Source organism: Myodes glareolus, chromosome 6, assembly GCF_982192425.1.
Source record: "Myodes glareolus chromosome 6, mMyoGla1.1, whole genome shotgun sequence".
Lineage (NCBI taxonomy): Eukaryota > Metazoa > Chordata > Mammalia > Rodentia > Cricetidae > Myodes > Myodes glareolus.
Genome location: NC_142031.1, coordinates 58,210,563 through 58,233,678, shown reverse-complemented (window position 1 = coordinate 58,233,678; position 23,116 = coordinate 58,210,563). Strand labels below are relative to the sequence as shown.

General features: G+C 48.4%; 1 protein-coding gene across 5 annotated transcripts in view; it reads right to left on the bottom strand.

Moving 5' to 3' along the window:
* Greb1 (growth regulating estrogen receptor binding 1) overlaps window positions 1-23,116 on the bottom strand; it is a 132,053-nt gene that overhangs the window by 47,744 nt on the left and 61,193 nt on the right. For 4 of the 5 annotated variants that reach the window (XM_087907239.1, XM_087907234.1, XM_087907238.1 and 1 more), the window contains exons 3-8: window positions 20,979-21,307; window positions 16,755-16,874; window positions 14,658-14,834; window positions 5,745-5,927; window positions 3,660-3,803; window positions 1,413-1,541 (exon numbers count right to left, since the gene is read on the bottom strand). In XM_087907239.1, the coding sequence (XP_087763365.1) occupies window positions 1,413-1,541; window positions 3,660-3,803; window positions 5,745-5,927; window positions 14,658-14,834; window positions 16,755-16,874; window positions 20,979-21,135 (910 nt within the window). In that variant the 5' untranslated portion in view covers window positions 21,136-21,307. The remainder of the gene's footprint in view (window positions 1-1,412; window positions 1,542-3,659; window positions 3,804-5,744; window positions 5,928-14,657; window positions 14,835-16,754; window positions 16,875-20,978; window positions 21,308-23,116) is intronic. The other variant, XM_087907237.1, reaches the window with a different exon arrangement.

The window sequence follows — 23,116 nt, the reverse complement described above, 5'->3', positions numbered from 1 at the left end:
CTTCATTCCCCACACACCTCCACGAAGTAAGCTTGGAAAGTTCTAGTCTAATCCTGAATCCAACCCTCTGTGAGCCACCTGCCCAAAACCAAGGTCCCAGGGCCCCAGGCTGAGGGGATCTGCTGTATTGTTGAATGGGGTGAAGACTACATGTCCACAGAGGAGCTACGCTCAGGGAAGAAGCTATGGACAGCAAGGGGCTTCCTGTCCTTATGACCAAGGGCCACTCTTCAGCCATGCAGCTGCCCTGCATCCACCCTGGAGAAGGAACAGCCACAGGAGGAAGGGGAGAGACTTAAGGGTAGGCTGAAGAATGATAAAAATTCCAGAATATGAAAGCTAGTCGAGAATGGAGAGTCTTAGATTCATGAGTGCTGCTCTTTCAGCAAATGGCTATACAGCCGACAGATTTGGACCAGAGAAACCTTCTGCTACAATGAAGTTGTATTCCAGCCCAGGGTGCCTCTCTGGACCTGTCTTTTCCACGATGTTGAAAATAAAACCCAGGAAAACACACTCTATCCGTGAGCTACAACTCCATCCTCAGGATGGACATTCTCTAAGAACCTTTCCAATTTAATGTCTCAGACCCTAGGCTCCAATTCAGGTGGGCATGGGGTATGGAGGCCAGGTGACAAGGCAGGAAGAGAAGGAGAGCGGGCGAGACTTTCCGGAACATTCTTAGGAACAGCAAGGTGGGAGAGCAAGAGAATTAGAGTTTGAATGCAGTCCCCAAGTCTCTTTGCCCCCTCCCTCCCTCCAAAACTCAATTATCACACCCCCTCCCCGCTATCACCTCCTCCAGGTGTTAAATGGGCAGACAAGCTCCTGTGGCGGGCTGACACTGATACCGATAGCCAGTGTCAAGCAGTGAGCTCCCAGATGTGCACAGCAGCTGGGGATTCTCATCCTATCCTCAGAGAGGCAGTCTTACCCCCAAGGGGGGACCGCTGAAGAAGGCTGCAAGATCTACACCCAAGGAGGGACCGCTGAAGAAGGCTGCAAGATCTACACCCAAGGAGGGACCGCTGAAGAAGGCTGTAAGATCTACACCCAAGGAGGGACCGCTGAAGAAGGCTGCAAGATCCACTGCCTTACAAGACAGAGCTGGGCTCTGGATTCATATTTATCTGCCCCAACACCCACCTTCCCCTACCACTCCCAGTCTTCCCGAAACCTGCATCAAGAGAGGCTACCTGCCACCAGCACAAAACCCTCTCTGCCCCTCAGCACATGACTCTCCCATAGCTCTGGCCCAGGCACAGACCTGAGGACATGTGACATCAGCCCTGATGTTCACCAACACATTAGACTCTGGAGCCTCCATGTCCCCAGTCCTGTACCCATGTCCCCTCTGGCCCACGTCCAGAGTAAAGAAGGGCCCTAACACCTCTAGGAATAATCAGCACTACCTAAAGCTGAGGGACGAGGCACGGCAGACAGGCCACTCTTTGCCGGCTGGGGCTGTTTCGGGGAGTCTTTGCCATTGAAGACAGTGGGACCCGTTGCTGTGGTCACTGAGGGATGATCAGAGGCCGGACCTGAAAGCAGAAAGCATGGGAAAGGGGTCAGAGCACAGGCTGCCCCGGAACCAGGCAGATAAACTAGCTCTGATGAGTTCTATCAGGAAAGCAGGTTTCTGACATGGTGATTCTGCCACACAAAGATACATATGTGTTCACATGTGCACATTTGTGCACATACTCCTAAACCCACACACATGCAGGTGTGCATATAGAAACACATGTACACCTGTGTGTACATTCTTGCCCATGTGGACATAAATGGGCACATATGAATGTAAACTCATTTCCGATTTCACATGCATGTACATGTATGCACAGGTATGCATACAGGAACATATGCATGTTCCCCTGCATATACATACAAGTGCACAAAAACATACTTAATAAATACCCAAATGTACAAGGGACCGATATACACAAATACATGTACACACATTTAGAAAGACATAAATATTCCTGCTCACACAGGAGCATGGGAGCAGACAGACACATATGAACATGCGCACATAAATTCCATGAACCTTCTGTTTTCACTCCAGAGGGTGTAGTATGGGTAAGGAAAGGTCTTGGGGTGCATGGGTGGCCGAATTTCCTAACCTGAGATGGTTGATTCTGTTTGCTTCCTACCTTCCTCCAGCTCCGGAATTCAGTTTTATATCAAAACATTGCAGGGAAGCCTGGCAGGTTGGTTGATGACAAGGTCTGGGCTAGTTATAGGGTTCAGGTTCCTTAAGTCTTGAGACTAATTCTGGGGGCAACCATGGACTCTGGTACCATAAGGAGGCCTACGTTGGCTGGAATCATAGGAAGGTTTTCATGAAACTTCCCTGTCAAGGTGGTGGCCCGTGTGACAGTTGGAATGTGATTCTGGGACTGTTCAGCCTGTGTCTGAACCATAGTTCCATTACTTACAAATTATGTGACCTGAAACACACACTATATCTCTCCAAATTTCAGTGTCCCCTCCATAAAATGGGAGTCATGACAGGAAGTGGCAGAGCCACCGTGTGAAGGGTGCAGGTGGGTAGACGTCCAGGGCATGGAACAAGTCCCTTAAGGGGCTGCTCGTACTATAATCTCATTTAATTCTTATAACAACCCTGTGAACTAGACTGAAAAGGACACCCCACACCCCCAGGTCTACACAAGGGCAAACAGAGTTAAGTTCCAGGAATTAAGGGAATTGCACCATTCTGCAAAGGATAGCAGCACCAGTATCTACACCAGGTGCTTAGACACAAAACAGCGGGTTCCCCAGTCCACAGTGGCAAAGAGAAGAGCCAGAACACTGTTGGAGGAAGAGGACAGAGGCCAGCTTGTGAAAAGGAGCCTAGAGCCCCTGAAGGACAGTGTGTCCCAGTGAGAGTGATTGATGGGTCTGCAGAGCCCAGGACACTGGCTTCTCTCCCAGGGCAATGTGCCACACTGACTCTCTGGGCAGGAAGGATAAAAACCACCAATGGCCTTCCAGAGTCCTTAGGAAGGCCAATGTCTCCAGACAATGGCAACCACACTTACTTACAGGCTTCGTCTGTGTGACTCAGGGCCAGGCATGTGAAACAGAAATACCTGGTATACAAACTTGCCTCCCCCAACTCCTCCCTGTGAGGTCCTGGGCAAGCCTCAGCCTCCATGGAACCTCAATTTTCCAAACAGCCCACTGGCTCACAGGGCACAGCAAGCTTTAGCGAGTAAGATACATGCCCAGGGTAGGCACACCCAACGTGGGATAAAGGACAGGAATCTAACCTCTGCCCCTCCTAGAAATCCTCTTGGAATGTTGACCTGATACTTGTCATCTCCTGAACTCTTGTGTTGTGACTTGGGGAGGCAGAATGACTCTGAAGCAGGATCTCAACACTGGGGAAGGGATGGGGGGCAAAAAAAACCCCAACACTGGGGAAAACACATTCCTTACCCAACAGGAGAGCAGGCAAGTTTTCCAAATGAAAGGCAATGTGAACACTTTGCTAAAACTTACAAACTCAAAATAACCTAGGACAACAACACACCAAGTAAAACTTACAAGATGGCATCGAGCAACAACACTCAAGTGTGACCTTTATTTATTTTGAAGAATGCCAACTCCAGGGGCCTGGCTTTAGCACCTGGGACACCACTCAGTAGTCTCACCTGCCTGTTGAGCTCCCCCGGGGACACTGGGGTTTGTCCCAGGAACAGGATCACTGGGGAAGGCAGCCAGAGACCCCGAGCTCTCCAGCGGTGGGAACAGAGAACTGGAACAGGTGTTGGTGGAGTTCTGCCGGCTTCTGAACTCTAACAGAAGCAAGAAGGACACATGAAGTTGGGTGGTGGTAGTGGCAGCACATGCCTTTAATCCCAGCACTCAGGAGGCAGAGGCAGGTGGATCTCTGTGAGTTCGAGGCCAGCCTGGTCTACAAGAGCTAGTTCCTGGACAGCCAGTGCTACACAAAGAAACCACTCCCCAAAAAAAAAGAAAGAAGGAGGAAAAAATAAAGGAGGAGAAGAAGGAGGAGGAGGAGGAGGAAGAGGAAGAGAAGAAGAAGAAGAAGAAGAAGAAGAAGAAGAAGAAGAAGAAGAAGAAGAAGAAGAAGAAGAAGAAGGAAGAAGAAGAAGAAGATGATGATATGACAGTGACCAGGAAGAAGAGGAGAAAGAAGGAAGAAGAAAGCAGTAATAAAATCTACTTGGCCCTTATCCAATGACTACAGAATGACTTCCTAGAGTGGAATTGTCTACAGGACCGTGGGGCACAAGCGTCTATAAAGAATGCCAGTGCCATGCTAATCTGTTTCATTGTGTTGCAGGGCAGAGGTGCCTTGTTCCATAAATGGTTCCCTGCCAAAGGGTGACTCTATCCGCAGACAGAATAAGAGTGTCCAGTGGGGGGAACAAGAAATACATTTTAGCTGGGCGGTGGTGGCGCATGCCTTTAATCCCAGCACTCAGAAGGCAGAGGCAGGCGGATCTCTGTGAATTATACATCTCTGTGATCTACAAGAACTAGTTCCAGGACAGGCTCCAAAGCTACGGATAAAACCTGTCTCAAAAGAAAAAAGAAAAGAAAAGAAAAGAAAAGAAAAGAAAAGAAAAGAAAAGAAAAGAAAAGAAAAGAAAAAAGAAAGAAAGACACTTTATGCAACTGAGCTATCTGAGCCTGTGCTTTACATCCAAGGAGACACGGGGTGATGGTAATGACCCAAGACACAGGACCACTCAGCACCTCCCTCCTCTCCTACACCATCCTCTTTCATATATACGTCCTTCCCCCAGCAGCAGCCCTAGCCCGTGAGCAGGATAGAGAACTGGACCCACAGGGAAGGTCAGCTTCATCCATGGGACCTGGGACTGACTGGTACATGGTAGGAACTTATTAAATAGTCATTGCATGCAATAAAGGAAGAGGAAATGAGAGGGGAAGAGGAGGGGGAGGGGAATCGAGGAATAGTACTCAGAGTCAGTCACTCACACCTGAGAGATCCTCCTTCCACACAAAGAACCTGTGTGGAACATTCCAGAAAATGCAGAAAAGTGGGGGACAGAAGGACAGCTCTTCTGGGCATTTCTGGAAAGTTCCTTCTCAGACACACTCCACCATCCCGGGCAGGCTTCAGAACAGCCACTGTCCTAGCTTTTTTCCCTCAGCAGATGGGAGAGCGACAGACGAGACTGAGGCCGGCCACTGTGCAGCCTTTTCCTGGTAAAACCAGAGCCCAGCTCACCCCCGGGGATCACACCCCAGAGCTGCTCTCTTTGGTCGCAACTAGCCGAGTTCAGGGATGCGGAAGGTGGTGATGGTGTGGTATTGTTCAAACCCAGCTTTCTCAGCCTCATCCCAGTGGCACTGTGGGGGATCCTAGCCTCTTGCTGAGGGTTGCAGGGATTTTAGCATTAGTCTAGGTGCCAGGAGCAACCTCTAGACACTATGATCAAAAGCATCCCTTAGCAGTGATAAATGTCCCCTGGGAATAAAAACCACTGTCCCTTATACCCACCAAAAAGAGGCTCAGCACCAGGTGGCCCTCGGCTAGTGCTTGCACCATGCAATGAGTCTGTCCAGTGACACCATGGAGCAACTTCAGGGCCAAGGGCTTGCTCTCCTGCTACAGCCTGTACCTCTGTACAGAAGTCCCTGACCCCTCCCCTCCTAGCCCTACAATGCTCACCAGGGCTGCACTCCCAGCTCCCCACTCCCACCCCTCCAGATTCAAGTCCCCCCACTCCGCCCCGCCTCACCTGAGCCTTTCCAGCAAATCAATGGTCCTTTGGTCAGTGCCCCCTGTGCGTTCCGGACCAGATAGTATTTGAGGTGCTTCTGTTTCTTGGGCTGTGTGCTCAGCTTCAGGTTGATGTGGTTGGAGAATTCGGTGAAGTAGCAGAAGCCTTTCTTCCCACAGCCAACACAGTTCCCAGAGAAACCTGGGCAGGAGGGAGCAAACCATGAGCCTCTCTGCTTCCCTTTCAACTTCCCTTCAAATGGCCATAGTTCATCAGGACTCTGACTTTGCACCCCCATACCGTCAGTCACCCAGAGACTGCCATAGGCATGGTACTCAGGCTGAGGAGTCAAGACTGCCTTGACTCAAACGGGAATAAGGGTCTGAGCCACAAAGGTGAGTCTGGGCAAGTGTGGGAGATTTCACCTTCTTGGGGCAGTGTGTGTGTGTTTGTGTGTGTGTGTTAAAAATTCCATGTACGTGAATATAGTCTACACACACACACACATAGAGTGGAATTTTATCCAGCCACAATGAAGAACACAATTGTATCATTTGAAGGGGGGAAAAAAGTGAATGGAGTTAGAGTTCATTATGTTAAGTGAAACAAGCCAGACAGATTCAGAAAGACAAACAATACATGCTTTTCTCTCATATGCAGAACCTGTATTTTAAACATATATGTGTGTGTATGTGTGTTGGTGGGTGGGTATATATATATATGTATACATGTGGCTTCAAAAGAGATGGAGAGAGGAATAAGTGAGGATAATGGGGGAAGAAAGACAAAATATTATAATTTTTATGATATTCAAAATCAAGATTTTTATATGAGTATATGTGAAATATATGATACATATTTATACACATAATATATATTGCTTTGGATATATAATATAATATATATATATATAAAGCAATAAATATATATTGCTTTTGGATATATATAATGTTTGGGTAACATTCAGAGGAGGAAGGGAACAAATGAGGGGGATAGGAGGGGGGACTAGCAAGGATAGCTGGGGCAAACATGAGCAAAACACAAAGATAGACAGGCAGGAAGATGTCATAACAAAACCCAGTGCTGAGAAGCAGCAGATAGCGAGCCATGCGTGGAGCTCACTTTAAAGGCCAGCTGTAGCCTATTCAGCCAGTCAGGCAGATCAAAAACTACCAAATGCCTAGTGGGGACCCTGGGAGTGAGACCCAAAGTTTAGCAGCCTGCAGAGTGGAAACGCCGTTCGAAAAAATGGCTGTGTCGGGGTGGGGCATCCTCCTGCTGCGACAGGCTAGACGGGCCTCTCTGCCAGCTTGCAGCCCTAGATAGGCCATCTGAGAGGGGATGAGAAAGCTCCTCGTATGAGCTATGGCCATGCAGAGCGTGCATTTGGAGGGGTCTCTACAAAGCACAAGGCCACTCCAACAGAACCAGCCACAGGCCTTGGTTAGTACAAGAGAGACCTAACAATGTGGCCTCTCCACCTGACCACTGCCCCTGAGTGTAAGCCATCCCAAGACAACCTTGCTCTGCCAATAGCAGGCCTGGTTCCTCGGAGTCCAGCGTCCTGGGTCAAGGGAGGTCCTGAGGCAGAGCCACATTTACTTCCTTTATCGAGCCCTCTGCCTGATGGGCTCACTTGGTGTGAGGCCATAAAAGTCACAGGTTTCTGTGTAAGTACTGCTCCTAAGCAGGTTGTCCCTGGGAATTCTGGCTCATATTCAGAAGAAGTCCAGTAGGTGACATGAAAGTTAAAGACATTGCCCCAGAGAAGACTCCACACTGCTCAAAATCTCCAATCCGCACATGTCTTGAGCATTTTAACATTTATTCTATAAAAGGCCGTAGAAACAAGGAAAGACTTTGGCTGGGCTGGGATAAGTACAGGTGACGTAGCCATTCAAATCCAGCTCATGCCACACCAGTGTGAACAGGTAAGGCAGCACGGACAAGGACGATGCTGAGTGGGGCTTGGGGGAAGCCGATGTGCACAAAGTACCAGGACGTTGCACCATTCATTGTCAAGTACACAGCACATGTACTCTGCTTAACTGACCCCATTGTCAGTCACGGTGGGAAGCAGAACGTTCTTGTGCAATCCGCAGAAACTGAGACTCAAAGGGTGGGATTTAACCGCAACCCAAGGATGAAGTTCAGATCCCACAGGCACCAAAGGCTGTGGAATCTTCCATCCATCCCTAGCTTCATCTTCTCCTCTCTGAAACAAGGTGCCTCTTAACCCACGTGCTCCAACTACCCCTGCCCTGCCTCTGCCTCAGTTTCTTCTCCACAACTCCCCTACCCAGGTCCAGCCCTTCCTCAGTACTCAGCTCCTGGACTCAAGAGGGGAGACTGGGGACGGACACTTTCCCAGGCTCCTACGCTCAGCTTTCTCAGAGTCCTGGGAACTGCTCAGCGTCAGGCAGATGTATGTCTTGTCCTCCCAAATGGCCATGCTCTGGTGTGACTGCATACATGTTGGGCTGTATCTGTGTAAGCATATGTGTGCCGACTGAGGGCACCATGTGATTCCGTGGCCAAGAAGGTAAGAAAGAGAGGGATGATTAACCAATTAATTAATAATAAACACTTCTACTTATTCACTGACCTCCAACCTAGGAACACACACAGCCCAACTGGCACCCAAGAATACAGGACAAAAATGTCTAGGGTTCCTGAGAAGAAATTTTAAGCCCGAGTATAGAAAAGATGCCGAGCAAGGCATAGGAACTTCAAGGTCCAGGGCACTGAGAGACCAGCTAGGCGGGTTACAAACCATATACATGGGCCTGTCATGGTGTCAGCAACCATGCCCAGCGGAGAAGTGGCTACAGCCATGTGGGGAGCAGTCCCTGGTGACTCCTGGCCTAGTCTCATAGCGGACAGTTGGGTCCAGCAGGCAGACTGGTCCCTTGCAACAGAAAAACCTTCCAGCTGAGGACATAGCTGTTCCAAGAGGGACACAGCTGTTCTGAGAGGGACACAGCTGTTCTGAGAGGGACACAGCTGTTCTGAGAGGGACACAGCTGTTCTGAGAGGGACACAGCTGTTCTGAGAGGGACACAGCTGTTCTGAGAGGGACACAGCTGTTCTGAGAGGGACACAGCTGTTCTGAGAGGGACACAGCTGTTCTGAGAGGGACACAGCTGTTCTGAGAGGGACACAGCTGTTCTGAGAGGGACACAGCTGTTCTGAGAGGGACACAGCTGTTCTGAGAGGGACACAGCTGTTCTGAGAGGGACACAGCTGTTCTGAGAGGGACACAGCTGTTCTGAGAGGCAGCTGGGGAATGAGCAAAGAAGCCAGGGTGAGAGCATAGGACCTAGCCTGAGCAGATGATGTCATCCTAAGACTTCAGGAAATTCCTTAAAGAGCAGCAGACACTTTCAAGAAAGGTTACAACACGGAGCCATTCCTTTTGGGACTTAGAAATATATATATATATATATATATATATATATATATATTTTAAAAAAACTCATCAGAAAATGAGATATCTGGACTAATGATTCAGACTACTGCTGGGCACAAAGGCCAAAAAGGAAGGGACGGTTCTTCAACTACCACACCACCAAAAGTGGTCAGCACAAATAAACCCTCCTCTAACCAACTCAGCACCCCAGGATCACCCATTGGGTCTAGTGTGGCAACTAGAGGGCCATCTATGTAAGGATCACATGCCCGAATGGATACTGCACTTGCAGGCCACAGTGCGAATGAAGCATGCCCTCCTATGGGAAAGTAGCCCCTGACCACCTCTCCCTGCAGCAAGTAAACAAGAACACAGAGTCAGCAGGTCTCGGGGTCAGGCCCTGACTCGAGTCTATCAAGCAGGCTACAACTTGTCTCTGAGCTTCATCTTCACCGTCTGCAAATGTGATGGGAGCTAATACTTACTGCACAGCCGCTGCATGGTAAGTTGTGTGTGCGGAGCCCTTCATGTTACCAATGCCCAACGCCCTGTTTGAATCTCATGAACCCCGTACAATTATCCGTAAAGTCTGGGGTGTTGGGAGGTGCTGAGCCTCGCTTTCCTCACTCTGATGTGTCATCATCTCCACAAAACCTCCCCACAGGGACACTACAAGGGTTAAGGTGTCTCCTGGCTATCTAACCCATCCCAGACTCAGAGCATGGTGTCCTTTCTCCTTCCTCTTGGACCAAGTGGGAGAGAGGAGAGTGCAGGCGGCAAGAGATAAGCAGTAACTGTCCTGGGTTCTGGTCTCTTCTGGTCCCTGTTCTGTTCTCTGCTCTGGGTTGCCCAGTCACAGAAGACAGAAATAAAAGCTGTGATTGCCTTCCAGGTCTGAAGTGACATGATTCTTCCCATAAGCTCTCACCATGTGTTCCTTTGGACGTGGTGGGTGGTGTCTAAGCACACAGCGTTATGACTCTGGGGGGAGGGGAGGCAGAGCGGGACGGGGATGTCTAGACTTGTTTCCGGGATTCCTTCCTTTGCAGAGAGGGGGTCTCCATCTCCCAACCCTCACGAATGGGCTGGAAGCCCTAACATCTGACTTTTCCTAATGAACTACCATCTACAGAAGAACTCTTGGATGTCCTTGCAGCAGGGCTAGGAGTGGCCGCAAACCTCACATCCGCATCCATGGTCACATTCCTGTCTGTGGACGTGAAGATCTCTGACAGCAAAGGTGGGGGCAACAATTTCTGAGTCTCTCCTTGAAGTTCAGGACAAATCCCAGCCCCGTGCAGGAACACCCTACTTGGGTGGAAGACACAAGCAAAGCTGAGTCCGTTAGACACCAGATGAGACACAGGCCTGTTGGGGTACACTGTGGAGGGCTTGAAGTTCCGGCCAGAACATCATAGTTATCTTAAGTTCTGTATTCAGCTCAAAACTCACTCCTGCCTTGGTTTCCTTTTTGATAAAAATCGGTTATGCGTGGGACACCCAAGAAAGTTTTCTAAAACACAGTAACTACCTTACTTTTTGAAGATTTATTTTTTTGTTTTTGTTTATGTGTATGCATACGTGTGGGGGGGTGTCTATGTGTTCAGGTACCCACACAGACCATTAGAGGATACTGAATCTCCTGACCCTGGAGTGGGTACTAGGAACTGAACTCAGGTCCTCTCGGAGAGCTGCAAGCCCTCTTAATTACTGAGCCTTCTCTTCAGCCCCTATTTGCCTATTCATGACACCACCAATATTTCTTAAAAGTATACCATGGAAGGGAGAAAACAAAGGGACACGTCATTTTCAAAAGGCAAGAGCTGAGGCTGTACCTCACGAGGTGAAGTGCCTGCTTGCTGGGTATGATACATTGGGTTTGATCTCAACCTTACATTAAAACCAGGCACAGGGCTGCACACCTGTATCCCAGCGCAGGGCAATGGGAGGGAAGGACCAAAAGTTCAAGGTCATCGGCTGTGGAGGCTATGTAGTATGTTTGAAGCCAGTCTAGAATACACGAGACTGTGTCTCAAAACATACATTCATATTAAAAATGCAAAAGAGAAGAAATGAATTAACCAAGCACTTTAAGAGAACTTGGATTGGGTCTTGAATTTTAATAAACTAACTTAAACAAACAAACAAACAAACAAAAAACAGCTGAGTATATAGTGAAATCTGAACTCACTACCGAGTACGTAACAATATTAAAGACTGCTTAAACTTTTTAGATAGGATAATGACACTGGCTTTCCAAAAATTTGTCTTTGTCTTACAGAGACAGATACACATAGAAATAATTTCAGATGAAGCATGCAGTGGGTAGAATTTGATTCCAGATAAGCCTGGCAGGGAAAAAAGAAAGAAGTCACACAGCATGGGGCTTGCCGCACCCCACACAAGGAATCACTGAAGACAACGACATGGTGGCCTTCTGGGCTCTTCTGTTTCTTAAGGTCAAAGGCAGCTTCCCAGCTTCTGTCCTGCAGGACCCAAATGAAGGCCATCTTCACACATCTCTCCGAGTGTCCATACCATGCTTCCCTAAACCAGTCCTACATCACCTGGGTTAAAGTATTCCCAGCTGCTGCATGGGGGACCTCTGAATGTCACATATGAACGGTAGATTACGGTGTCTCTACTTCAGCTGTTATTTCAACCTCTCTGGGATAGTTCCAGGCACGTGAGTCTTCAATAAATAAGATTTACTATTCATGTGTTGCCTCTACCACCGTTATTACTATTTTCCAACTAGAATATTTTTACTAATTTGTCAGAACCTGGCTGCCACTAAAACTCCCTCCCATCACCAACAGTCCATGGTAACACCCTGGTCACTTTCTGAGGGTGCAGTGCCCCCATAAGATGAGGTATAAGATCTGCTGGTGTGGTTATTTTCTATTGATGCTATGGACCCCACAGACCAAGCTGTGTCTGTTTGCCTGTGTCTCCACACCAAACCAGGGGCTTCCAATGGAAGGGTTGACTTCCCGGATATGCATAAACACCAGCCTTCGGCTTGACCTTATACATTCCATCAATGTGTGGAGAACTTACCTGCCAGATAAACCACAAACTCATTTTCTCCTAAGAAATGAGAATGCTAGGAAGAGAGACCTTTTCTTCTCTGGTGGCTAAGGGATTGACCAACTTAGATTAATGATTGGCAACCACAGCAAAAGCTGAAGAACATGCCTACAACTGTAACCTTTCAATTTTCTCAGACAAAAATCCCCCAACAGCTTCAAAGTTGCTAGAACAATATTCCTAAAGGCTCTGCTTTCCCAGGGGATGAGCCACAGGTCCAGTTTTATGGATCACTAAATTAGGCTGAACCTGGTTACTGCAGGAGCTGCGGAGACCACCTTGTCCTAGGCAGCCACCCGGGTTAATAGCAGGAAAACCTAAACAGTGTTAAGTGTCCAAGCTGAGAGCATAAACTTTCGTTCAAAGGAGAAAGCACAGGCTATTTCCAGGCAGCCCTTGTTCCTCATTCTGGATGGCTTTCTGCCAGCAATTAACAACGTTCCTTCCTGGGCCCTCTAGGAGGGGCCAGACTCATAAGAGTTGGAGCAGAAAGAGCTGGGAGATTCCTGTCTCCAGGGCTCAAGAGGCAGAACCTCCCTGATTTACTGCCCCACCAATTCCCTTGTAGTCACAAAGGGGTGGAATTCAGACAAGCCCCCCTCTCTTGTCCCATCCCATCTCCGTCCCACCCCACCCACAGATCAAAAGACAGCTGTGTGAGGCACCACCACAGTTAATGCGGGTACTACGTGCACCCAGTGAGCAAACCCCATGAACCCAGAGAGAAAAGCTCAGTACACTTGTAGGGCTTCTGCTGGCTTCTTGGATAATTTTCCAGGATTATCCTTAAAGAGCAGATCTCAGTAAGTGTGCAGACCTGCCTTAGGAACCACTCTCCCCAAGACATGCTGCCCCCTCCTGGGAGCATTCATCTGCCTTCTTTGACAGTTTACACATATTGGGACACACATACCCCCAACACACACACAGTCTGGGAACGTCAATAATTCCTTTTCTTCCCGATTCCCACTCTCTCCCACCCCAGTCCCTCAAGCCCTTCCTCTGCAATGAGTTTTCTCACCCAGTTTGGGAACATAAGGGAACAAAACTGGATATTTAAAGGGCTGAAACCCATGGAGAGTACAGACGAGTTTGGACCAGGAATCCTCTCTTGTACAGTGGCAAGACTCCACGTGAAAATGGACCACTGCCAAGTCATCCGCTACCCAGTCCTCCAAAGAGGTAACTGGCTAAATCCAAGAACAAACTGCCCAAAGCCATAACATGTATCCAAATCCCTCTCTACTGTATGGATGGAGGGGGTATGGGAGGCTACATGGCGGCTTATGGGTAAGCAACAAACCAACCCTATTCAGACTTCTGGCCTCTCCATCCTAGCTGGCCTCTTCCTTGATGCTGCCACACAGGAAGGGAGTATGGTACACAGTAAGACCATAATAATGTCCTCTGAGCGAGAGAAGGTCAGGCCTCAACGTCACAATGAGTCATCAGGATCTTAGCAGGCCAGCAATGACGTGAAAGACAGTGGGCAGGTTCCCATGGCCAGGAGGGAAAGCGACCCCGACTGATACTTGACCACCGCAAAAGCACAGTGTGTAAGGGGAGAACCTGGGAACTGAAAGGCTTGAACTTGGACCCCTGATGTCTTCTTTATTCTCAGAACTTAAAACAAGTTCATGAACAAGTCTAAGCTCCCCTACAGAATTGTGACAGACACCACCTCTCCAGGGGGAGCCTTAAATCAAAGCAGAACACGTCTAGAAGGTCTGGCAATCACTCAGATATGACCACCCTGTAGCAGGGACACACACACACACACACACACACAGCCTCACTCTCCTGTCCCCTGCCTGCTAGTTTCTGAAAGTACCTGGCCCAGGGTTTACAAGCCCTTTCTCATCCAGACAGGCAAATGAAGGTTTGAATAGCAAACTAACAAAAAACAAAAAACAAAAACCAATATTAAGTGATGAGCTTTCTAGAGGGAAGCAACCAGTCATTTTTTTTAAAATTTATATGTGTAGGCATATGAGTGTGTGTGTGTGTGTGTGTGTGTGTGTGTGTGTGTCCATCTGTGTGTATGAAGGCCAGCAGACAACCTCAGCTCTCATTTCTAAACTGTTTTGCTGCAATATCCTTGGGCTTGATAATTCAGCTCAACTGGCTGCCCAGGAAGTGGGGTTATGATAAACACAGCCATCAGACCTGAAATTTTACATGGCTGCTAAAGATCAAACTTGGTACTCGATAACACTTTACCAACCAAACATCTCCCTAGTCCCAACCAGTCATATTTTTAAATAATTCCCATTTTTTCTTCCAGTCCATAAAGAAATATGCAAAAAACAAACACACAAACAAACAGGTGTAGGACATCAAACATCAAAGTATTCTGTCTCCAGCAGCTAAGGCCTCCTCGTCCGGCCCCACACCAAGCAGATAGCCACAAAGAAATGAAAGCGAGAACTCACCGAGCAGGGCATTGTGGCCATTGTCGTCGGGCAAGAACCTCTTGTCCACTGCACACACCAGGAGGTGGTCGGGCAGGCTGGGGGACTTGGCCCCAACGAGGAGGAAGCCTGCGGGGACCTCGATGGGTTCTTGGGAAATGGAGACAAGACGAAGATCCTTCCCAGCCTGGCAGAAGCCTAGAAAGGGTAGACAGGGCTCACACACTGTCCTGAAACATCCCAAAACCAAGGGCCTGGAGGTCACAGGAGCACCAAACACCACCTTACCTCTGGGTTAGGGTTTGATGTGAATTACATCTGAGACGAGACAAAACCAACAGAGGGTAAGGGTTGTCTCATCTTTTACATACTATGCTTTATGGGGCTGCAGAATGGCTACCTTCAGGAGGAGGGCCAGAGCCGGGCTTCCTCAGCTTCCCCTGTGGGGCCTTGAGGTCCATCTATACCCATTGGACCTTTGCATTGTAAACTTTTAAATATATTTCCTATGTGGAAAATAAGTTCTCAGAAGTATCCGAGAAAAGGAAAACTAGAGGGAAATGGCCGGGGTTCACGAGGCAGAGTCTTGTTCTAGATGAGTGGTTCTCTACCTCCCTGACATGGCAAACCTTTAATTCCTCATGTTTTGGTGACCTCCCCAACGGTTAAATTCTTTTCACTGCTACTCCATAACTGTAATTTTGCTAATATAAATGTCTATGCTTTCCCGATGGTCTTAGGTAACCCTGATGAAAAGATCATTTAACACCCCCACAAAGGCATTGTGACCCCCAGGCTGAGAACTGCTGTTCTAGATAAAAATGAGCTAAGATCACAGGCTTTCTGCGCTGTCAACCAAGAGAGAGAGAGGCAAGATCCACACTGCATCCCAGGAGCCAACCGTGGGACCCTGCCACCCTTCACAGGCTTCTCTTCCTTTGGCTGCTCCAGGCTGTCCACACTGGCCCCTTTCTCAGGCTTTCTCTCAGCCCAGCAAGCAGCCCACCTTCAGGGCAGCTGGAGAATACGGGCTAGCGCAGTCTGGGTCTACTGCGGCGACTTAGAAATCCTGTGAAAGCCACTTCGGTGACCACCATTCTCACCATCCATTCCACTCTGGGGACTGTCTCACAGCTGCACTGACTTCTTTGTCCCAGTAACATCAGCTGGCACTCGGGGTCAAGGGCAGAGGTCAAGTTCAGGCCTCAGAGTGCAGATGGCACTGGCAACGACCCTGATCATGTTCCAGTCTCGTGCTTTCACTGCTCGCAAACCCTGCACGCATGTCCTGTTCAGCCACCTGCGGCTCCCCCAACACGCATCTCACCCCATAAGCCTCTGCAACACTGCTTCCTCTGCAGTTTCCAGGCCTCCCTAAACCTTGATAGCCTCCTATCTAAGACCTCCCAATCCTCTAAAACCCAGAGGAAGGACTCGCTTCTCCCGGAAGCATCTCTTAAACCTTGTCTGCCTTAGCGTTGCCCTCAGCTCCCACGCTGTCAAGCTTACCACCCACAAAGGGGACACAAAGCATCTGTCTCCCCAGATAGCCCCCAGAAGTTCTCATCTCTAATCCCTGAACTTCCAGAACATGGGCTCAATAAATTAACGGCTGATTACTATTGTAGTGAAGGACAGATCGTGACTCAGGGCGTAACAGGGTCTAAAACATGAACCCATAGGCCTCCTCAGGTGCAGAGCATAAGTTCTCACCACTGTGCTGAGACATTGCTGTACCCAGCATGCCTTGCCTCTGCTCCTTGTCACCTAAAAGGTAGTGACATCACAAACTGCCCTGATTCCCAGACAATGCAGATATCTTCGCTTCACAGACAAGAATTGACAGGCATAAAAGGTCATTCCTAACCCATCCCAAATCAAGTACATAGCATAGTCAACTCGAATAAGGAAAATATATTCCGATTTCCAAACAATGGACCCAAAACAATGACTATCGGACCCCATGCCATTCTTACAGCTGAGGCTGCTTGTAGTGGTCGAGTGGCTGACTCTCAGCCTCCTGTAGCCTGTGTGCGGACACAGGCCCAACTCACATCTCAGGGGACAAGGAGGGTTATGACCGAGCTGCAGATCCTGAGCAGGGGTTCAGTCTCTTACCATCTGTGGTGCAACAGCCTTCAGGAGGAGGGGGCAGCTGGTAGGCATTCGAAGGACTACTGGGTTCTAAGCCCCCTTCTCCCTCATCTTCTTCTTCTTCATTGTCCGCTCGTCCGCTGCCTGGACATGGGAGAGAAGAGGGTTGGTTTGTAAGGAAGCTGCGGTGGCGCCTGGGAAGTCTCCTACAGGGCCTTTCCCTCCACCTGGAACTATAAGCTCAATGAGGTCAGGGGCCTAGGGAACTCATCAAACCAAGGAGCCCTGCACCCCTCTAGGATGAACTCTCTGCTCTGTCGCTCATTGGTCCTTAGAGACACTCGGAAGTTGGGCATTCTGATCCTTCTGCACTGGAAGGAAATGCCAAGGGTCTCTCAGGGACGGTGACTCCCCAAGAGCGCACACAGACTCAGGCACAAGTTCACTTCTCTCCTAGCCCCGGCAGCTGCCTAGGTCTACCCAGGTGTGTGTGTGGGGGGGGGTTGTTGTGGATACAGTAGCTAGACAAGGAACATGACACAGTAGGCATTCCAAAAGCATTTCTGTGAGACATTGAAACACGGAGTTTCTATTACAAATAAGAAACCTGGAGCTGGGGGAGGGGGTCACCGACCCACAGTTGTTCAACAGCCTGTAGCTGAGCCTGTGGGCCTGCAGGGGCCCCTGGTGTTCTGGCAAACCGAAGTAGCATGCACTGCCTCAATTTTGCATAAGGGAGCTGCTGAGCTATACGTTAGTGTTCATCCAAAGGATGCATATATTCATTGCTGGAAATACAAACACACAAGCACACACACACATACACACAGATGTGCACATTCCAACTCTAGCAAGCCAAGTTTCAGTACTTAGATTGCTGCTACCTGTGTGGCCACAGGGCAGTCAGTTAACCTCTCTGTGCAAAATGAGTTGGTTACAAGGTAAGCCCTAGGTCGCTGCGAGCTGTGATATTCTAGAAAATGTGGCACTTCCAAGTGGCACCCAGTTTTCTACCTGTGATTTAACTATACAAGCTACTGGGACCATAACCTGACTGGGGCCAAGATCTTGAAGAGGAACTAAGAACTCTCAACCCTCCTTGGTGCCCTGGACCTTGTGGGTGCAGAGACAAATACCAAGTGGCAGAAAAATCATGGAAAGATAAACAGGCAGGGTGGAAGAAATGAGCCCAGCAGCTCAGCTCCTTGGCGCCTTCCTCTGGCAGGTCTCAGAGCCCCACCAGACTCCAGGCACCAGCACCAGAGCAGATGGCACAGCCCACATGGGGCTCTGACCTAGCTCTGCAGGAACCCAGAGAATGGCACAGACACTAGCCTTGGACTGAACATTCCTGCAAGATCCCCAACAGCTAAAACAAACGTCTCCAGAGCCCGAGCCACGGACCAGCACTGAGTTCAAGGGGTCCAGGCTGTGCGTTATTCTGCAGAGCCCAACAGACAGACATTCCAACACACTTAGAAAGAAACAAGAGAAGAGGATCTTGTGCCTCAGAGAGTCAAAGGGCTCAAACTGCAGGCAGGGTTAAAGGTCAAAGGCCTGTGGCAGGCTTTCCGGACTTTGATGGGCTCTTCAGCCAGCTGAAGCCCCCTGAGCAGACTAAACAGACGTGTTTACAGAGGTCTCCTGGCAGGGTTAGAGTCTTAAAGTGGCCTTAGACAAAACCATCAGGGTTGAGGGGTTAGCACAGTAATAAAAACCACAAATTGAAGGACCCCATTGCACCCCTGACAACAGGCACATGAGGCTATTCACTCTGGTGTTTACAAGCAAGTCTCTTCTCTTGCCATGAGACACACCTCATGGGCATTCTGAGCAGGTAGGACTATAGGAGTTTACCAGCATTCTGTTTAAATAGTAAATTTATGATGCCTACAGCTGATGCAGCCATCTGCTTTATTGGCCTTTCTCTTAAAAAGTCAATACTGTGCAAAAGGATTTTCCCCTAAAGTGGGTAGTGGGTAAGAGCCCCAATTCAAAGAACAAAGCTATAATAAGGTCCCTACTAAATTACCCCCCACAAATACATAAAAAGTTACCAGATCCCTGGGAGTTTAGTGTCCCAGCACCCCGGTCATAAGCATCATCAACAATGGTATTATCTGAGGAAGGCCAACCATCAGATAAGAGACCCCGACAGACAGACAAAACAAGATGGGGCCCCCAAATGCCTGTCTGCTCCAAGGTTTATGAAGCCGAAGATATAGCCCAAGCTTAGTGCTTGGTTTATGGTGACATTTAACAAATCCAAACGTCTCCCTCTCCCACCGACCCCTCAGGCTGACTTCTGCACTGGACAAACAAAATCCCAGGAGAAGGTTCTTGGTTTTTTGCTGAGAAGAAAGAAGTGCAGAGGGGCTGGGCCAAGTTGGCACAGGAACTCAAAGGCTGAGCAGTCCCACCGTCAGCTGGCAAGGAGCGTGGAACACTCCGAACCCGGAGGAATCAAATTCATGAGCCTCCACACTCTCTCTGGGGACTGAGATAAAGCTCAGAGGTAGAGCATAAATTAGCACACAGAATTCCTGGGTCTGGGCCAGCACAGTCAGGGCGGGGGTCAGGTGGGGATCACTGAGAAATACCAAGTGCCCATCCATTGTAGAGGAGACCCCAAGAAAATGTGAACTCCCAACTAGAAGGTGAGCAGCCTAGGGAAATCCTCAACAGTGGGAGAAGGCAACTGGGGAGCCCCCAAGGACTTTCTGCTGTTCTCGGTTCCCCCCTCCCCCATCCCCACTTCCCCACTCCTATCCCCACCTCGGTTGTCCTAGTCCAGAGCTGACAGCCAGTGCTGAAAGTGCATCTCCAAATCACCACAGGCATCAGCATTAGCAAACGAGCAGGCCGTAGATTTTAGGACATTACTCGAGTATTCTAAATTATCATCATAACTGTGGGTGTTAAATTACCACTGGTAAGGCTTGTCGACCCAGGAATCAGTTAAGGATGACCCTGAAATGCCTAGTTCATAGAGGTCTTTTGGCTGGTCAAAACTGGGACCCGTTAAAGAGTCTCTAATAACTTCTTGTCTCCTGGAGAAGTCACAATGACACAACGCCAGAAAATATTGGCACTCTCTTAATGACTATCAGAGAATTTCATGTTTTCCTAATTGATAGTGCTGGGCAAATCTAGTTTCTCTTAGACCTAGACCCAGGTTGGCTAGGCCTTTATCTGTGCCATTTGCAAGGTTAATTTACTAAGGAAACCAGAATGACTCACACTATCCACTCTGCAAAATAAGGGCTTACAGGCATCCATACACTAGGTAGGCACCACACACAGTCCAAGGAGCCAAATGCAGTGCAAACCTGGTGGACATTTTTTTCTTTCTTGTTCAATCATTTGTTTTGTTTTTTTTTGCTTTAAAACCAAGACCTTTCCTACTTCAAAAACTACTGATGTTTGTGTATAATTTTAAGCAACAAGCATGAACTTACAAACCAAAGAAAAATTCTAAAACCGTTCCATCCTGAAGATTGCAGCAGGCTTACTTGACATGAAAACATACACTTGCACACTTTTTACGTGTTTATTTTTATTTTCTGTGCATTGGAGTTTTTCTTGCATGTATGTCTGTGTGAGGGTATTGGATCCTGAAATTACAGCTGTGAGCTGCCATGTGGGTGCTGGGAATCGAACCCGGGTCATCTAGAAGAGCAGTCGGTGCTCTTAGCCATCTACACTCAAATCCTTTATCTTCCAGATAAAGGAAAATCCAAGGTCATCCCCATACCTGTATTTTAGCTTTGGTACATGCAAAATTCATAAAGCTTACTCTTTATTTTTTTTTAAAGTTTCTAAAGTGTTCTTACACCTGTTGCCACACGGAGACACAACCTCTCAACTATTTTGCAAAGATAAGACCGCGATTCACAGGTGGAAAAGAAGAGAAAATACACAGCCGAGGGCCAAACGTATTAAAAACCCTTCCTCACCAAAGCTCAAATGCCATCAAATCAGAGCATAAATAACAATTTCAGGAGGGTCTAGCACACCGCACTCTCCCTGCCTCCTAAGAGCCTGAGATTAATATTTTTGGTTGTATTTTCTGGCCTGAACTTACTTTTAAACAAATAAAAATCTGTGTGCAACTTGCATTCTTTTTTGCTAAACTCTAGATTTCCTGAATGGAGAAAAAGAGAGAGAGACAGAGAGAAAGAACGCCAGGCTTATGCTGCTCATAATAAAACACACACGCACCAACATGAAAAACTGTGTGGTTCTTACCTTCTAAGGAGGACAGTTGCTGCTCAGCCTCTAAATACAGCTGGGAGAAGATGGGCCGGGGCACCAGGGTATTGGAGCGCAGGGAAGCCTCGATGGAGTTGTGGAGGACCTCTTCAAACCGCGTGCTCTTTAGCTGTCCGGCATAGGAATTGCCCATCTCCGAAGCACAAAGAAGAGGACGGAGGTTTCTGGTTAAAATGGCATTTCAGTTCTTCCGAGAAGGGCTGCCTCCACACAAAGCCCGACGTGGAGGTGAACGGAGCAGCGAGAAGGAAAGGGTTGCAGCCTCTGCTCAGCCCCAGACAGGAGAGGGCGGCTCTCCACAGCTACTGCCAGGCAATTACAGGAAGTTATATAAGTAACAACCCCCATTGATTCTGCACTCACAGAGCCCACCGCCTGCCTCCTCGAATATTCCACCAGGAAGAGCTTCTCGGGCTTTCCTGATTTTCCCAGAGATAGGATCCTGCCTCCTCAGGTCAATGACAAAGGCAAATGACATAACCTTTTCCACAAATGGCCATCCACAAAGAACAGCATCACAGCACAAGCCCAGACTTAGGATTAGAGGAGGCACACACGCCCAAAGGCAGGGTTAGCAGATTTCATCGCGTCTGCTCCTGGTAAAAGGCTGGATATTAAAATGTTCCCTTTAGAGTACAAAGGGTTCTTAAGGATTCTCAACCTGTGCACAGCAACCCCTTTGGGGTCCAACAATCCCTCCCCTAGGGCTGTCTAAGACTATCGGAAAACACAGATATATTTACACTGTGATTCATAACAGTGGCAAAATTACAGGTATGAAGTAGCAACGAAATAATTGTACGGCTGGAGGTCCCCACAACATGAGGAACGGTTTAGGGTATTAGCAGCACTAGCAAAGCTGAGAACCACTGCTTCAGACTGTACTTTAGCTTATTAAAAGCCTCTATCATATAAGTATCACACAACAACCGCAGCTTCCCATGCCACGACAATCATCCTCATTTTATCGGTAACAACTTCATAACTAATTTGCACAACGAAGTAGACAAGTCGTAGGTTTTTAGCAGTCACCATTTCTGTGCAACTGTGGCATGATTGACTTGGCATGTCCGTCATCCCCAGAGAGAAGTCTTGGAGTTGTCACTCCCCAACCCTGCAACGATGAGTCTATTCCCTGTCGCTGCAGCTTTCCTTGTTCTGTCTGCTGTACAGAAGGAAGCACCAGACAGAAAGCCGTCTGTCCACAGCTTCTTCCACTTAGCACAGTAACTTCAGGATCCAAATGTACCATGTCATGAATCAGCAGGGCTGCCACTGGGATCCTTTGGGTTTTGTTTGATGTCTTACGGATCAAACTCACAGCCTCTCGACGGCGGCTAAGAACTCTACCACTGCCTCCTGGACCAGCCTTGCCACTGTGATATTTTGATCTGTGTTTGCAAACTAAATTCCCTTCAAAACTTTGGGTGGGAAGGACAGGGACTGTATCCACAGAGTTACAATCATAATGACTTCACTTGACACATATATGTCCCTCAGCCCTCTTCCACGGGCTTTTAAAATCGCTCCGATGCCTGCACGGCATCTCGCTGACCGGAAACCCAGGTGCTTGCCCAAACGGTTCTCTGCTTTGTGTTCAGAGTTAAATTTCTATCACTGGTCCTTTCCAAGAGCAAGCATTCAGCGCCCCACACCCTCCTGACGGTTTCTATTCCTTGGCCCTTGCATTAATGTTAGCTTTGGGTTTATAGTTCCTTCTTTCCAATTCCTTCCATTTTATCTATTGCATTCCTCCCGATTCCTCTAAAATAATTACTTGCTCATGTGACTTCAACAATAGGGACATGTAAGACCACACTGTCCTTTGACCATGTCTTTGCTTTGGCATGTAAATTAACCATAAATTCAGTCAGCCAATCTCTTCTCTCTCCCTCCCTCCCTCCCTTTCAATACACACAGAGACACACAAACACACAGGCACACTCACACACAGAGATACAAGGTCTTGAGTAGCCCAGGCTCCCCTCAAGCTTGCTATGCAACCAAGGATGACCTTGAACTCTCGATCCCCCTGCCTCCGCTTCCTGATGGCTGGGATGACAGGCATGCACCACTAAGTCCAGCTTCTCACTTTTTTTCCCTGGACATCTTAT